Source organism: Equus przewalskii, chromosome 24 (genome assembly GCF_037783145.1).
Source record: "Equus przewalskii isolate Varuska chromosome 24, EquPr2, whole genome shotgun sequence".
Lineage (NCBI taxonomy): Eukaryota > Metazoa > Chordata > Mammalia > Perissodactyla > Equidae > Equus > Equus przewalskii.
Window position 1 is genome coordinate 32,893,690 of NC_091854.1, and position 17,207 is coordinate 32,910,896.

Consider the following 17,207-nt stretch of genomic DNA (forward strand, 5'->3'; position numbering starts at 1 on the left):
GTTCAAAATGAGGATAATAAAAGTACCCATATCTTAGAAATTTGTGAGGATTAAACAGGTTATTACATGTAAAACTTTCTGCAAAGTGCCTGGCACAGGTTAAATGCTCAACAGAAGTTATTCATTGTTATTACCACTGGCTTTAGTCGCTTACATTTACCTGAGTGTTACACAACCTGAGAGACGTTGGTTTGAAAGCATTTGGGTACTGGGCTTTTCCGGTGTAATTGGATAAAATAATGATTTAAAAAGGGAGGTTATCAAAGGCAGTAGTGACCTGCCTTGTATTATTACTTGGGCCTTCAATGTCCCTGAGACCTGAGTGCCAAATCATATAGGTTGCTTATTCTACTTAGTACTGTTAAAAAAAATCTAGTCTTATAGACAGCTCATATTTTAGGAATTTATAACTTATAAAAAAAACCTTTAGCATATCTAGAAAATGTAGCATGGATAGAAATGATTTCAGAATGACAAGAGGGGATATATGAAAACCTCAACAGAACAGCTAACAAACATATCATAAAAAATTTACATAAATTTCTATAAATGTTTGCTGACTGAATTGTGCTGGATCCCAATAATACTCTTCTGGCTCAGTTTGCATTTACCTTCTGAGGTAGGAAGCTTCAGGGCAAGCCACAATTTCTGATAATACACACTAGTGGTCATTATGCAAACCAGTATGTGTGCATTTTCCCAATGAATAATGTTAAAAAAAAAGAAAGTAAAGTTGACGCTAGGACTCCTTTTAGTGTACATGTAGCCATCCTCTCATTAACACTGTATCACAGCCTGCGAAGAACCACCATGACTACCCCTGTTTTATAGATGACAGAGCTTATGTTCCCGAGCGTTCAGATTTGTATCCAAAAAACCCAGAAATTTAAGCATTTTTATTGTGAATTTTAAGAAAATATTTACACATTGTATTTATTTTTAGTATGAACTTGACTGTATTTTAAAGGGTCTTAGGTTAAAAAGGATTTAAAAAATTACTGTCTGAATAAAGGGAAAATGAAAGGGACACAATTGAAGCAAACATTTGACTGAGGTGAAAAATAGGAAAAGAACTGTTTTCTGAAAGTAACAGATTTCCTATTACTTAAAACCTTTTGCTTCCAATTTTTATGATCACTAGCAGACAATTTAGAAAAAGCTGTCTAAAGGGTATATATATATAAAAAATATATATATTTAGTTTATTTTTAGTTTTTTACATTTTAAAAAAATCTACTTTTGAAGATATTATTGAGATTTCTCAAAGATATTTTAAAAAAACTATTATTAAGCTGTTCTTAAAGTTAGACGTTTTCACACTTAAACAAACTCTTTTCTTTTCCCCTCACATGTAGTTATCTTTGTGCAGTGTTAACCCAGGAGGGACCCTGTCTTTTCAAATCCCCTATAGAGGTAAATGAGGATACACAAATATATAATAGTTTCTAGCAATTAGGAAATGAATGATACGTTTCTTAGAGTGCCAAACAAATGGAGATTATGTACATCTAATGCTTGCTTTATCGAAGAAATACTTAAGCTATCATGGTATTATAGAAAAAATACTAGTGCAATTGTTATTTTAAAATAACCAAATAAAGAGCCCTTTCCTGTTGGTGAAAAAAGTTTTTTTTACTGGCTATCTGAAATCATCTGAAAGTTAGATAGTAGATTGTGTGTGATGTTGCTCGTGCTCCAGATTTGTACTTGACCACCACTGTTGTGTTTGAGTTGTGGAGATCAAGGTACATCTCACTGAGCCAAATGTTTGTATGTTTTATTGACATCCAGTTTTTAAGAGAGCTGTCACAGAGCGCCTGCTATTCTTGGCAAGGTTGTTAGAGTTCACCTCTTTCCCAACGATAGCCTTAGTTGTCACCTATTGAACTATTGTATCTCTGTTTTTCTTCCAGTTTTTTGAAAGACTATATCTAGCAAATATGGTGTTACTAAGAATATATGAATGAATTCAGTCGTTCATAGTGGTAACAATCAATGTGAGGAACACAATGGAAGGATACAGTTCATTTTGATCTGGACTTTAGCAGTTAGTATTATGCCCCAAGCATCTCTTAGTAATTCTTAGTAAATATGTTATTTGTGCGTTAATCTGAATATAGTTTTAAACTTTTTATAATGGAAAAGTACATACACACACAGAAGTAAATAGAACCGTATGACTAACCTTCATTGTCATTCTTGTTTTATCTATTATCTGTCCCATTTTTTTTTTTATGGTACTCTAAAACAAAGCCTAGTCATCATATCATTTGACTTGTCAATCCTTCACTATATATTTCTAACAGGTAAGGACTTTAAAAAAATTAGCCACAATGTCATTTCAAATGTCTTATAATTGCTTTATAATTTTACTTTGTAGCAGTTTTTTTCTTGAGTAGTTTACTAAGCTTTTTATTTACTGGTAAAACTTTTTCCCCTAAAGAAACCTAAAACCTAAAAACCTAAAAGTTTATGATTCCATGCTTTAGAGAGTGTTGGTCTTTGTGTTTATTTTTAGTTTTCATAGATGTCTCAAGCTATTGGCACACATTCTGCTGTTTTGGTTTTGCCCTAGATATATCACTCTGGCTTTTATTCTATCTAATTGGACCTAGTTTATTTTCACTACAAAAATTCTTGAGTTGGGAGTTCTGTTTCCTAACATTTTAACAAAGCCACTGAGGCGTTTTTAGTTAGGGGATTGCATTTGAACACTATGGAGTGTTATGTCAGACTCCAAGAGGAGTAAAATTCCAGAAATAGTAGCAGAATGTGAAGAGAGCAGTTTTGTTGTCCTATCTGAGAATGAGTATTTTCATTAGGTAGTATTTGTACAGATTATTTACTTAAAGAGATGTGAAGTGATACCCAAGATCCAGTTTTTACAAGTGTATACATTTGTTTAGAACTTTATCATTCATAAAACCATTGAAATACAGTGTCTTACTTGATGGTTACAACAACCCTAAGAAGTAAATTTGGCAAAGATATAATTATTCCCATATACAGGGTATGTAAACCGAGACTTAGTTGCTTATTTGAAGATAAACGGAGCCTTACATCTTTCAGACTTTCAAATATACCTAATTACTTTGTTGGATGTATGATTGTTCCTAGGGTTAAATATATGAATTTAGAAATACAGTTTTTATGTTTTAGATGGATTTTTTTTTTCCTTCTTCTCCCCAAAGCCTCGCAGTACACAGTTGTATATTCTGGTTGTGAGTGCCTCTGGTTGTGCTATGTGGGATGCCGCCTCAGCATAGCTTGATGAGCACTGCCATGTTGGCACCCAGATCCAAACCGGCGAATCCCTGGGCCGCCGAAGCGGGAGCATGCGAACTTAACCACTCAGCCATGGGGCCGGCCCTTTAGATGGAAATTTTGACTTTATATTTTCTAAAATGTCTTTGATACCTCATTTTATAAAGGCTTACTATGGCAGGCTGTCGATCCTACTTTGATGACCTTGAACCGCACATTTCACACCAATTGAGTAATTTTGCCCTGGTTGATTTGCCGTCATAACACTGGACTTTGATGAAAGGGCTAACCGTTTGGTCACTTCTTTTCAGTCTTTAGAACTGCTAGGTTGATAATCACATACATACATAGATACATAAATGCAACACTTGTGGTTGTTAGTGATGGGAAGAAACACAAAGAAATTTGATTATCCTGTAATAGAATGTGGAATACGTAACAATACATATCTGGAATAGGTTTCATAAAGGAGGCAAATAGTAGGTACTCAATAAATACTGGTTAATGAGTACATTTTTGGTTAGTGAGTTAATTGATTTCCATGAGTTACGCTCTCAGGAAGAAAAGATACAAGCATGAAAACATGCTGGTTCTAAGATGACAGAGAGTGTGCTACAGTAGGTACCCCTGAAATGAGACGTGTATACTTGCTCTCAGTAAAATTCACACTGGTTCAGAGTAAACTCTTGGTATAGAAATTTTGCAGTACTTCACTAAACCAAGTAGATTGATTACTTGTGGTGCTCTTAGAGTTTTTATTACTATTTTTCAGAATTTTTATTATATGATTTGCCAGATTTACGTTTCTCTCATTTGCTAAGTGCCAGTTGAGAGGTACAAACAGTAATGCTACAAGGTTTCAGAGGAAGGAGCCTCCATTTACTAGAATATTTGTGGAAAAAGTGAGATGATCTGTACCTTGAAGTGTAAACAGGACCTAACCAAGCAGAAAGATATGGGGAGGCATTCTAGACAAATGGAATGGTACTAGGACACCATAAAGGGAATGTTTAAAAGTGGATCATTTTGGTTAGAGCTGAGGGTTTGTGTTGGGCAAGAAATGGTTAAAGAGGTAATTTGGGGTCAGATTATGGAAATCTTTGAATACCTGGAAGAGATTTGGATTTTGTTCTGGAGGCTTATGTTCTTCTAGTTGGGGTACACATTCTTGGGATGGCACAGCTATATGGGATATGTAAGTCCACAGGATAAACATGACACATCTTTCAGGAACTTGACTTTTTAGAAAATCTGGGAAAGAAATACCTATTTTTATATGAAGATAGATTTATGGAGTAGGAAATACAATTCACATGGAATTATAAAAGTCAAAGATTTAAGATAAAAAGCTAATAAGATTTTAAAAGAAATCTGTGCTTATATCAAGCCATTTCAACCTATAACTCCAGAACTTGTGAGGCTATGTTTTCTTTATCCTCAGCTGTTACACTCTTTTAATAGACATGTTTGAACAACATCGGTCAGAGTAGTATGCAGTCATTGTAAATTTGTTTGAGGACAATTGATGAGAGATAGATGTAAAGTTGGGAGGCCAGGCAGGAGACTACTTAGTTAATTTAAGGCTCAGGTTAAAAGCAGTCCTTGGTAGATTTTTGGCAGTAGAAATGGAAAGAAAGTGTTTAAGATTAGGAGACTTTTCAAAAGAAGATCTTATTGGATTTAGTGGCTTATGGTACAGGAGAGGTGCTTTACAAAGTTGAGTAAAAAGCCACAGATATCTCCTGGGTTGCAAGCTTCTACAGCTGGAGACGTGGTAGTGCCAGTATTGGATATAAAGAGGTAAAGAGGAGAATGTGAAATGTAGAAAGGGAGGACAGACCAGCAGAGGCAGTAAGGTGTTGATGAATTGTTATTTGACATGTTGGATCGAGGAGGCTGTAGGATATTAGAAGGAGAAATGGCAGGTAGGCAGTGTAAGAAGGGGAAGTGGAGAGAAGTCTGGGGTGAGCACATAGATTCCAGAACTTTATTCTTGGAAAATAGATGAGTCCATGAGAGTAGATAGAATTTCTGAGGGTCAGTAGAAGAGATGATTGAAGATTGTGCTTTGGCCCCTGCTACTAAATAAAATAGTAGGAAGGAATAGGGCTATCAGGATGGATTCAGGTTAGGGAGGATCTTTGGAGAGTGTAGTAGTATTGTGGGGGCAAAAGGAAGGTCAAATTTTGAAAAAGAACATTGTTAGTAGTAGTAGTGGGGAGATCCAAGAGAATGTGGACTGAAGAAAGCCGCATTACATTTGACAATTGTGAGGTAGTGGTGAAATTCAAACACTTTTGAAATTAGGACCATAAAGAAAAAAAATGCTTTCTCTACCAGAATTCTCTCTCAATCTGAGCTTTATATGCAGAAAAAACTTGGTACTCCTAAAAGGGACAAATTAAAACATATTCTGTGAGAATTATGAAAAATTGGAAAACAAACAGAGGAAGCAATGGTATATTAAATAATGCATTATTTTGCATTTGAAAACTCCCTCCTGTTTTTTTTAAAGAAAAAAGTCATTTTGGCATTCTGGCTCTAAAATGTCGATTTTGACAGGTTGGCTGTGGTTCTGAAAACTGAAACATATTCTTGCCTTTATTCTATTGTACTTTGTTGGAACAAGATATCTATGTAAGATCCACATAGATCATACATATTTACATATGTCATATATAAAAATATGTATAAATGTATATGTATATATATATGTACATATATGTATAATATATGTACATATAGATATGTATATATAAATATATATTATATGTCATATAAAAATATATATGACATGTATAGGGTAATTTAAAATACTTAATGCTGAATATTTATTGACTAAGGTGAGTTACTATATATCTTGGGCATGATATCCTTTAAAAACTAAGTTTAATTCAAAATTTTATTTATCTTTGATCATTTCTTTAAAAACTTATTTAAAAATAAATACTAGGGGCTAGCCCTGTGGCCTAGTTAGGTGCACTCTGCTTCGGCGGCCTAGGTTCAGTTCCTGGGTGTGGACCTAGACCACTCGTCAGCAGCTATTCTGTGGTGGCAACCCATATAAAAAACAGAGCAAGATTGGCACAGATGTTAGCTTAGGGCAAATCTTCCTCAGCAAAAACATAACAAAACAACTGACAAGTGATATTATGGTCAAAGGATTTGCATCTAATAATTCTTGAGGATTTAGAATTTAAATTAGAAATAACATAATCATACTTCTATTGGATATCAATAAAAAAGACAAGAACTTAAATTTCTGTAATTTAGAGGACTGAGTCTTTATTCAGTTTGGAGCATATATACATGTCTGTCAGGATTTTTAAACATTCAATAACTTGTTATGATTTTTAAGTCTATTTGAAAACCTACACATGAGTGTTAGACTCATATCACATCCGGGGGGAATAAATTATTAAACTTTAACTTGATGCCACAAATAGATTCATTCTTATTGTATTATGACAAGATCTGTTTAAAATTGTTTTCACAGTATTGTGTTAAAATATATAAAATGTGTACAGTATAGATAAATTAACAAATGCATTAAGGTTCAGTGATACTAAAGGCAATATGACTTAGTAATCATGATGTGCTGCACTGTTAAGACGGTGAACCTATTTCAGTACAGTATGTCACCCTGCTTCATTTGGCTTCAAGCTTAGGATTTTAGCAAGAACACTAACACTAGTTTTTCAAATTAAGAAAGTTGTGAAATTAGCCCACTGATGACTTTTAAAATTAAAAGTTTTGTTAGTTTTTTATTTTAAAAAAGTTATTTAAAAATTTACCCATTGGTTAAAATTTAGATAGTGACCATCTAAAATTGATTCCTACGTCACAAAATATATGAATAAATGATATCATAGGAATTTTGGTTGAGAAAGGTAAGTGGTGTTCTTTGAGGTGATGTGACAGACGATATGTTTAATCTTAAATTGATAGTGGTTTTAAAATAATATATTTCTAAAACCTTCTATTAGGGATTTAATACCAGATTATTAAACCACAGTAACGTGGGATGAGTTTAATGTTTAATTCATTGGCTTTTTAATTTGCCTTAGTTCAAAGCTTTCTGAGTCTATTGGATGGATCAGCATTTTGGTTGATTTGATAGTGTATAACCTTCCATTTTGAGACTTCCAACATATTCCTCTTCTCCTCTCTGGCTTAGTTTTTGATCTTGGCTTGTTGTATTTACCATTTGGGTTGTCTCCCCCACATACATCGTGCCACCACCAGCCTCCTGAAGAAGACAGATATGGAAGTTAATGGATACAAACTCAAATGTAGTCAATGTTGTTATATTTCCCCATGAATATATCTTCATTTCCTATAACTATGACGGCGTTGTACGCATTCATCCCGGTTTTAAATAATCTGTATAAGTCTTCTGTACACCACCAACAATTTAATATCTGAGAAGGATTAGAGGTAAAATACCTAGTTGCACTAGAACCAAATGAATACTTACATTAAGAGATTTTTACCTATAGAGAAAATGTTTATTTGGGATTTAGATTTTAAAGAGTTGTTGTAGATATTAGCTAATACTTTGAGAAGACATTTAGAAGATATGAAAGTAAAGTATTGATATTAGGAAAAGGATACCTGAATAACTTTCTAGACAGTTGAGTTGTCCTTTTGCTTTGTGATCCCAAGTAGAAAACACCAAATCTTTGTGTTCCGGGAGTGCGTTGGGGACATTGCCAGTAATCTCAACTAGGTGTAGTGTATAGTTGGTTTCATGATTTCCCAAGTGAAAAGAATATTCAATATAATGCTTGTTGTCTTTCCAGTCTTCTAGCTCAATTCGTAAAATGTAATTAGATCGCTTTACTATGGAGTATATCTTCTCTAGACCCAACCAAAATTCTCCTGAAAAGAAAAGTACAAATCTGTTGATGTTAACTGCACATTAGATACCAACAGTTTTTTTATTGGTGCAAGTAATGAGTTGTTTTAGTGTTGACTCTTTTGGTTATTTTAGTCTCTGAAGTTTTTCTTTTTAAACCAATTTTGTTGAAGATAGGTATATGTACAAAAAATGTTAAAAATATGAATAAGTCTGCCTAAAATCTGATTATCATTTCTGGAGGGGATATTATAAGACATATTTCACGAGTGAAATATCGTAAGCTATTTTAGATATTTTTAAGTCCATTCATTGGTAGGATATTATCTTACTTCTAGCTCCTTATATGTACTGGCTTTACTGTCAGCTGTTTATTAATACCCATATACTATCGAGAGATTTAAGTATTCTCAAAAAGTTGGATGATAAGAATAAGAATAAGAATAATGTTATTGCCCTCAGATATAGACTTGGCCTTTGATATTTGCTTGATATTTATGTTTTCTTTGTAGAAAAAGAAGGGAATAAAATTTCAAAAACATTTAAAATTTAAAAATGTAATTCTTAATAACTTTTCTCTATAATTTTAAAAATTATTTTTATTTAGAGTTAAAAACATAGCATAAATACAAATAGATCTCTCTTTAATTATCACAATCCTTTTTATTAAAATATTTAAGGAAGAGTCAAAATTGTCTTATTGCTATTGAATTAGTAGGAGATTTCATTTTAAGGATTGCAAGTACAAATGGCTTACTTATAGAAATAACTGAGTACTCTGGGCTTAACTGTTAGCCTTTTATTTTTGGGTGACACTCACTCTTAGAACATTCAGAGCTGTAAAATATTGATTATACCTTTTAGTTAGGGATTTAACTGGCAGTTTGAATGTAGAATTTTTTAAATGGTCAAATAGTACTGTCTAAAAATTGGGTGTAATAATGTTTTTCACTTTAAGTACTTGTACATTATTTATGGATTTTTATAATGTGCTTTTGGATTTTAAACCTCTGCTATTTATTTTTATTTTACTTATTTATTTTGTAATCAAAATATAGTAATTTGCATTGAGTTAACTAATTTATTTTAAACCACACATTCTATAGTATACATTTATATTTAAATGATTGAAATCTAAACATTTTGTTCTGTATATCTGACAGCTTCCTTGTCTCTTCAACCTCCAAATAATTGATATCTAAAACGTTAATAAAAAAGTACAGTTACCAGTGATAAGGATGCTTTTCTTGGTAGTTCATTCATAGCATTTACCATTTATCAAAGCACATAGCACTTAATCAAAATTGTCTTTATAATTATCATAACTAGAAGCCATTGAATTAAATTGTAATAAGTATAATTAAGAATAGACATGTAATTGTGATAAGTATAATTCAAATAAAGACAATTGTAATAAGTGTAATTACTAACAGATGTGTAATTATTTGTTAAGTTCTTTGAAGGCCGGGACTGTTCCTCATTTATGGTTGTGTTCCTAGTTCCCAGTCAGAATGAATGGATGAATGGATGAAGCAACCTTACCATCAAGCCTCCCAAAACCATATTTGTAGTTTTGCCAAGTTTCATTGAAGTTTTGTGATCCATCTATTCGGCGTTGAATTAATATCCATGAGCTACCTGAATATAATGAATGAAATTGTGTATTTTTAGTAGATTGATGCTTACAGATATAATAAAATAGTTTTATTGGTTTGATTTTAATTGGTATTTGTATAGGGTAGTTATTAATGTTGTTATGGTAATAATGTTTTATTATTTTTATGGTCCCAAGAAGTTAAGTGAAGGACAACTAATGCATGTCTTAATGAGTTTATTGACTAAGAGTCATTTCAGATTATTTTATGGAAAAAGATGGAGAATATTGAATAAATGCATGAGTAAATGCATAAACAAGACAAATATAAGTACTAGATCTATGTAACTACTTGTGTATATGATATATATAATTTTATATATATATTTAGAACAAAGATAACAGGATTAGTCTCACTAATAGGTAGTGAATAGCCTTAACTACCTACTGTCCGTTTTCTCCTTAGGTTAGTTTTACCTGATATAACATCGCAATAGACATTGAAAACTTGAGAGTTGCTGGGTTTAATGGAATAGATGCCACTTGTATGTTCGCCTCTGTTATAAATGGTGGTACAATCAGCAGGAAAGTCTAGAATCAACAGAATGTTATTACATAAGATACAGTAATAAGAGTGATATCTTTAGAGCTTGAGGTTTTACTTGACATTTTATGGAATTGTGGTGACTGTAGCTTTTGGCCTTTTTCAGTAATGTATTACTAAAAAAGATTTTATGCTAAAGCATTTTTATTAGGAGGCTTGTTATGCAAAGAATGTCAAAATAGTTGTTACCAAACTGATATCTTTTTAAGAAAAGTGACAAAATGAGAATTTTAAACACATTTTTTTTGCTAGATGAAGTAAGAATGTAAGTAAAATATCACATATGAGACATTAGTATAGTGCTTAGTACATAGCAGGTAGTCAAGAGATACATGTGAAAAGAGTGAACATACTTGGAGGAAGCTAACAGAAGACTTTTTTTCTGTATGAATTACATAAAACATAAATGTGTTTTGAGAATATATCATTTCTTAGAAGTTTGTTTGGGAATGGATATTTTGTTCCCCCATCTTTTTGTTTTTTTAATGAAAAATTTTAAACAAACAGGAAAGTACAAAGAAACTTTGAAGAGAAATACCGTCATCTTTCCATCTGTATTCAACAATTGTTAACATTTTGCCATATTTGCTTTATAAGCACACATACATACAGATAGATATTTTGCTGTGCTATTTGAAAGTAATTTGCAAACATTATGACCCTTAAGCTCTTAGATATTCCAGCATGCATCTCTTAAACTAAGATTATTCTCTTACGTAACTGAAATACCATTTTTACATCCAAGAAAATAATAATTCCATATTATCTTATATCAAGTCTATATTCATATTTCTCTGATTGTCTTCAGAATGTGTTTTATAGGGTTTAAAAAAAACCTACCAGGATCCAATTTAGATGGACACATTTTATTTGGTGGATTTGTCCCTTTACTTTCTTTTAGTCTAGAACAGGCCATAAGAATAGGGAGTTTTGATGAAAATGTTGAAGATAGGAGAATTTGATGATGATAGCTTCAAGAAGAGAACCCACCGAATTGCCTTACCATCATGCTCTACATCTTTTGTTTCATTCAAGTGAAAAGAGGGAGTAGTTCTTGGTGCTCTTGGTTTAGAAGAAAGAGAATTTTCTGTGGATTCTTGAATACCAGTTCTTCTTAACTGATAAAAGAATATAAATTTACTTTAAAAAATGGTACTGAATATACAATTAGGGGAGTCTGAATCAGGATATTAAAAGAACAATTAATATGCATCTTTTAGTTCATAATATGCTAATTGCTTTGATTTGAAAAAGGATAAGTAATGCTATACAGATTGTACAGATTACCTGTTCTCAAAATATTTAATCAGGCATATTACTTAAATGAGTTCAAAAATATGGGGAAAGAAAGGCAGAAAGGCAAAAAACAGAAATTGGTCAAAACCCAGCAAGTCCAAAGGAAGAGACTTTGCTTAGAATATTTTAATATGTTCTACTTATTCATATGAATAGCATATATATTCTATTCAGTAACAGGCAGATTGTAAACTTAATAATTCTCAGTTGTAGGTCTTACTGATTCTCAGACCTGTCCTAAAGACATAGCAGGGAGTTTAAAAACAAAGCTGCTTTCTTGATAGTTTTTGACATGTAAACATTACTGTAGAGGAACAAATTGGCCAGCTTATTTGCTTACTTTCAATATATTCAATATGCCATTGTCTATTAGTTTAGCAGTTAACAGTTTATTTTTAAGTGTGCTGGGTTTGCATTGGATTGACTGATAACTTTTCTTATTGATGGCCTGAAAAAAAGCAGAATATGTAATATTTTGAGTTATTAGGGATAGTTGTCGATGCCTGCGTAAGTGGCATTTCCTGTGACTTAATTCGTGAGGATCTGTTGTAAAGTGCACTTACTGGGGATTAGTCTTTCCTACTAAGTAACTGTGTGATCTTAAAGTCACTTAACCTTTTAGAGCTTTGGTTTCTTAATTTAAATTTGTGAAAGTTGGATCAGATGATCTAAGAATTCTCCCAACTCAAAAATTTATTATTTTGGATTCTTCACATATTTTATTATTAAACATTTCATAATAGTGACATTTTGCTTTTGTGAGCAGGTTCTTTTTGTCATAATAAAAGATATAGGAAAAAAGAATTTAGCAAAATAGCATAATAAGGAAATTATGGAAATCAAAAGTAGTTGGCAAAAAACCTTTTGGACAATTAGCAAAAATAACCTACCAAATTATGATTCATAAATTAGCAAACTAACCTGCTAAAATTGAGTCATAAAATTACTGAAATGTATAATGATATGTTTTTTTAATGGAAATTGGTGGTAATATATGTTTTATAATTCTTGGCAACTATTTTTTATTACTGGTTTCTCTGGATCTGTGTTATTTTTGGAACTCTCTTGAATGCCTGTTTAATAGTATTACTAATATTTTTGAACTATGGTACTATATATTGGAATGCTTAGATTCTGATGTAGCTTTATTCTAAACAGGTATCTCTCTTCTTCACCTAGCCAGTTGTTTACATTGTATGTTAATTATATTGTTGGGTGTTGAACTTTAACTATCAGGCACACAGTTTCTAATAATAAAAGTAATAATAATCATAGCAAATTTTTATTGATTTCTCTGTGCTGATATGACATTACCTTTATTAATTCAACATAATATTTATTGAGTGCCTACTGTGTGTCAGACAGTGTTCTGTATTCTGGGGCTTATAGCAATAAAAATAATGGAAGAAAATCTCTGTACTCATAGAGCTTACATTCTAGTGTAGGGACAGACAAGATAAGTAACTAAAATACATATTATGTTTCGTAGAGGTAAGTGTTAAGAAAAAAAGAGATTAATGAGGGAGGTAGCCGGTTTCAAGGATGGGAGTAGGGGATTGTAATTTTTGATTAAGTGACCTGGGAGGGCTTCATTGGAAATTTTCCATTTGATAAAGACCTACAGGAATGCAAGTGGGTCATGCAGATACCAGGGAAAAGAGCATTCCAGACAGAGGGAACAGCAAGAGTAGAGGCCCTGAGTGGCAGCATGTTTGATGTGTTTGAGTAACAGTGAAGAGGCCCGTGGGACTGGAGCAGAGGAGATCACTCCAGGAAGGTAATAAGGGTCATCTGGAGTCTTAGGGGCCACTGTGAGTGAGATGGTTTGGAACAGAGGCATGATCTAATTTAAATTTTAATTAAATTACTTTGGCTTCTATATTGAAGATATACTCTACATGAATTATTTGTTTCCCACAACAATCTTATAAGATAGGTTCTGTTACTATTGACATAGAATAAGTCAGGAAACTGAGAGACAGAGGGGTTAGGTAATTATTCAAGGTCACACAAAAGTTTTCGAGCCAAGCTTCAAACCCGGCTAGTGTATTAGCTTCAGAGGCTAAAATCTTTTCTTTTTTTGTTTAAGATTGGCACCTGAGCTAACAACTGTTGCCAATCTTTCTTTTTTTTTTTCTTCTTTTTCTTCCCAAAGCCCCCCGGTACATAGTTGTGTATTTTTAGTTGTGGGTCCTTCTAGTTGTGGCATGGGGGATGCCACCTCAGCATGGCTTGATGAGCAGTGCCATGTCCGCACCCAGGATCTAAACTGACGAAACCCTGGACCACGGAAGAGGAGTGCGCGAACTTAACCACTTGGCCACGGGGCCGGCCCCTCAGAGGCTAAAATCTTAAGAATCATGCTGATGTGATCCTTTTAATTCAACTATAATTACTTTAAATAATTTAAGGGTCCAATGTTTTCATAAACCTAAATTTTATGTAAAAGATTGGACATACATGCATTAAAATGTTGACTTACCTGATTTTCTATTTCTTTTATTTGGCTATGCTGTTGGTTTAATTGTCTGTATTGTTCTTCCATGGTCTGGAGAAGATCTTTGATACTGTTATCTTGCTGTTCTACAAAAGTCTGGAAATAGATTGTAGGTTGGTTAGCAGTTTCTTTCTTCTTTCTCTTTTGTTAAATTAGACTAATTTCCTCTATCACAATCTAATTTTTTAAGCTGAGTTAGAAAAATGAATATTGGCATGCTTCTTTTAAATAGTACATACTTTTGTTTTTATGTTTTATTTAAAATGTACTGTCTCTAAAATCTGATTTCCTGAACTTTACTTCAATGAAATAAAAATAACCCCAGCATTTTAATAGGAATAAATCTTTACCATTTACTGTATTACTTTATCCACTTTAAACCTGGGAAAATAGTTTCAAAGTTATATTCATTTAACTTTTTACTTGCCTCCAATAATTTGCAATACTGTAATAATTTAGTGTTCTAAATTTTATTACTTGTAATTTTCATCTGAAATGTACGTTTAGTTGTTTTCATATTTAATGTTAGGGAAACATAAAAACCAACTTGAAAGTATAATGGGAAATTTTATTTTCTGAAGGTTTTTTTTCTTGAAAAATGAAATATTTCAACAATGCGACAAAGTACTTCAAGTAGCATGTCTTAAAATATTTTTTTAAAAGATCCACATTGAAAACATAATCCTGAACACTCTTTGAATTCTACTTACTTTAAGTGAAGTTACTTCTGGGTGTTCTTGAATTTCAGGTTGATTTTTAATTAACTTGGTTAATTGTTCCTCCAAATATTTCACTTTTTGTTGAAGTAGACTTTTTTCTTCTAGGAGGCTTTCCAGTTTTGAGTTGAGCTCAAGTGACATATTCTTCACTTCTTCATTTTTGACTTGGAGTTTGGATGTAGTTCTTCTAAGTTCCTTTTCTTCTTCTTTGATTTCATTGGTTTGTAGTGATAGAGCATAAAAAGACTGGTCAAATATGTTGAGTTTTTGAAATATGTCATTAATTTGACCCTTAGTTTTATGGACAAAGTCTTTAAGACCATGTCCTAACTGAAGGAGGCCATTTGCTAAAATTTTTACATCATCTAACATAGCAAATCTTGATTTTGGCTCTGGAGGTATAGAATCCAGTGATGAGTAGTCTTGATCAATTCTGGAAGAAATAACTAGAGGAGCAATAACAAGAAAGAGCTTAATCGTGTACATTTTTATCCTATTATTCGATTTCAAGCGATTTGGAACGAGTTTTCTCCTATAAGCAGACCTAGACTTCTAAACTCTCTTTCTGTCACTATTTGCCACATAAACAGTGAGGTTGGCAGGTGAATATAGTTAATCATTAAGCTGTGTAAACCTGTAGGAATGTAACCTTCCACACTGAGTTAGATTAATGCTAAATGAAATCAAAGAAATGAGTAACTAACTTAATAGGTCATTTAATTTTGTATTTTTTATTTAATTTTACTATATTATAAACTGCACTTTCAGTGTTATGAGATCTAACACTCATTCTTTTTAAAGCTCATTTTAACTTTTCATGATTTTTAAAGATATTTACAGGTAAAAACCAAAGTATTTGACTGTAAATTCATGATGAAAGTTGAGGAAAAATTAATGAATGAAGTATTCATTTCCTAAATTGTTATTTTAGTTTTTTTGGAAACAGTGACCCATCCCTAAAAATGCCTTCTCTCTTAAGACTTCTTCCACTTCTTCGGTTGGTATTAATGATGGCTCTCAATGCTGCATTCCCATGGTACTCTGTATAAGCTAGCATATGATTATATATTCCTTATTATTTGTCACTATAATTTATGTTAGTATGTCTTTTTGCTTCAGATAATCTATCATGACCATATTTGTGTATTCTCACAAAATCTCATCTATAAGTATCATTAAAAGGCATTTCACCCCTTTTCTCCATTATATTCTATGTCTCTGTGTTCTAGCCTCTTTTCCATGTGCCCATGGAAAGACCAATAGATATGTGATCTTCTAAGGTCAAACTGGAATTAAAGACTTGCAGTGTCAGAAACTATTTGCCCCTTGCAAATTTTTCTGAAGTTTGTGAGCTTGGTAACAAATTTGATAATACAAATTTAACAAAACCAAAAAAATAGTAGTATGGTTAAAAATAAATGTTCCTCACTGTGCTTCTAACTTAGTGTTAAAAGGAAAAATACTAAATGCTTCAACAAGTTATAAGTGATTATCCCTCTTCATTGTTCACTAAGAACTTTTTGAGAAAATAATCTTTTAAAAATGACTTATCTTGACAAATTAATAGAATAAAATCGTTAAGACTTTGAGAATCAGACTGGTCTGGGTCAGAAGCCAGCTCTGGCTGTCTGGCCTTGCGCATGTTACTTAACCTCTCTATTCCTCAGTCTCCTCATCTGTAAGTTGGGGTAGTTATAGTACATACTTAATAGGGTTATGAGAATTAAGAGAAATAATACATGTAAAGCACCTAGAACAGTGTTTGGCAAATAGAAAGTACTCAGAATGTTATTTTCTGTATCATGTGAAATGACCTTCTAACCTGTATGTGTAATCAGCCCTACATAAAATAGATTTTTCATGAAGTTAATAGCTTTTTTGCAAAGGGAAGAATTTAACATAATGAATTTCAGTTAATTGCAAATTGTCAAGGAAAACTTTACAAACTGAACCATTTCTAAATTTCTATTCTTAGAAATGCCTGTTGCTGGTATAAAATAGAGGCCCTTTCTTTTGATGATTTAGGCTTAAGAGCTTTTGGATATAGTGGTTACAGTAGAGGTAGTATACCACAGTGGTCATACGTGACTCTGGAGAGAGGCTGGCTGTACTGGAGTCCTGCTTCTGCTTTTCTTCAGCTCTGTGACCCTTGGTCAAATTACTTAGCTTTTCTGTACCTCTTTTTTTCTCATCTGTCAAGTGAAGATAATACCTTCTTTATAGGGTTGTATGAAGATTAAAAATTAGTATTTTTAAAGCACTTAGCACACTACCTGTTGTATAGTAAACACTACACAGTATTATATATTAACTATTTTTTGGTAATTAGAAACAAACAATGCATTTATGCCCATTTTGTAATATTTTATTGGTGA

At 32.4% G+C, this 17,207-nt stretch overlaps 2 protein-coding genes across 28 annotated transcripts in view; one reads left to right on the forward strand and one right to left on the reverse strand.

Annotated features, from left to right (window-relative positions):
• The window catches only part of DOCK7 (dedicator of cytokinesis 7), a 204,159-nt gene that overhangs the window by 71,267 nt on the left and 115,685 nt on the right, over positions 1-17,207 (forward strand). The window lies entirely within an intron of this gene.
• Positions 6,519-15,442, reverse strand: ANGPTL3 (angiopoietin like 3). Its single transcript, XM_008529706.2, has 7 exons — positions 14,824-15,442; positions 14,099-14,209; positions 11,324-11,438; positions 10,194-10,307; positions 9,665-9,760; positions 7,879-8,145; positions 6,519-7,513 (listed from the first exon to the last, which is right to left on the reverse strand). The coding sequence occupies exons 1-7, from the start codon at positions 15,316-15,318 to the stop codon at positions 7,302-7,304; spliced, it is 1,410 nt and encodes a 469-aa protein (XP_008527928.2). The 5' UTR covers positions 15,319-15,442; the 3' UTR covers positions 6,519-7,301.

Coding starts and splice junctions, on each gene's coding strand:
- ANGPTL3 (XM_008529706.2), bottom strand. CDS start 15,318: ATGTACACGATTAAGCTCTTTCTTGTTATTGCTCCTCTAGTTATTTCT. Junction 11,439..14,098: donor TAAAAGAAATAGAAAATCAG/GTAAGTCAACAT, acceptor TTCTTTTATCAG/TTAAGAAGAACTGGTATTCA. Junction 7,514..7,878: donor CTGTCTAGAAAGTTATTCAG/GTATCCTTTTCC, acceptor TGTCTTCTTCAG/GAGGCTGGTGGTGGCACGAT.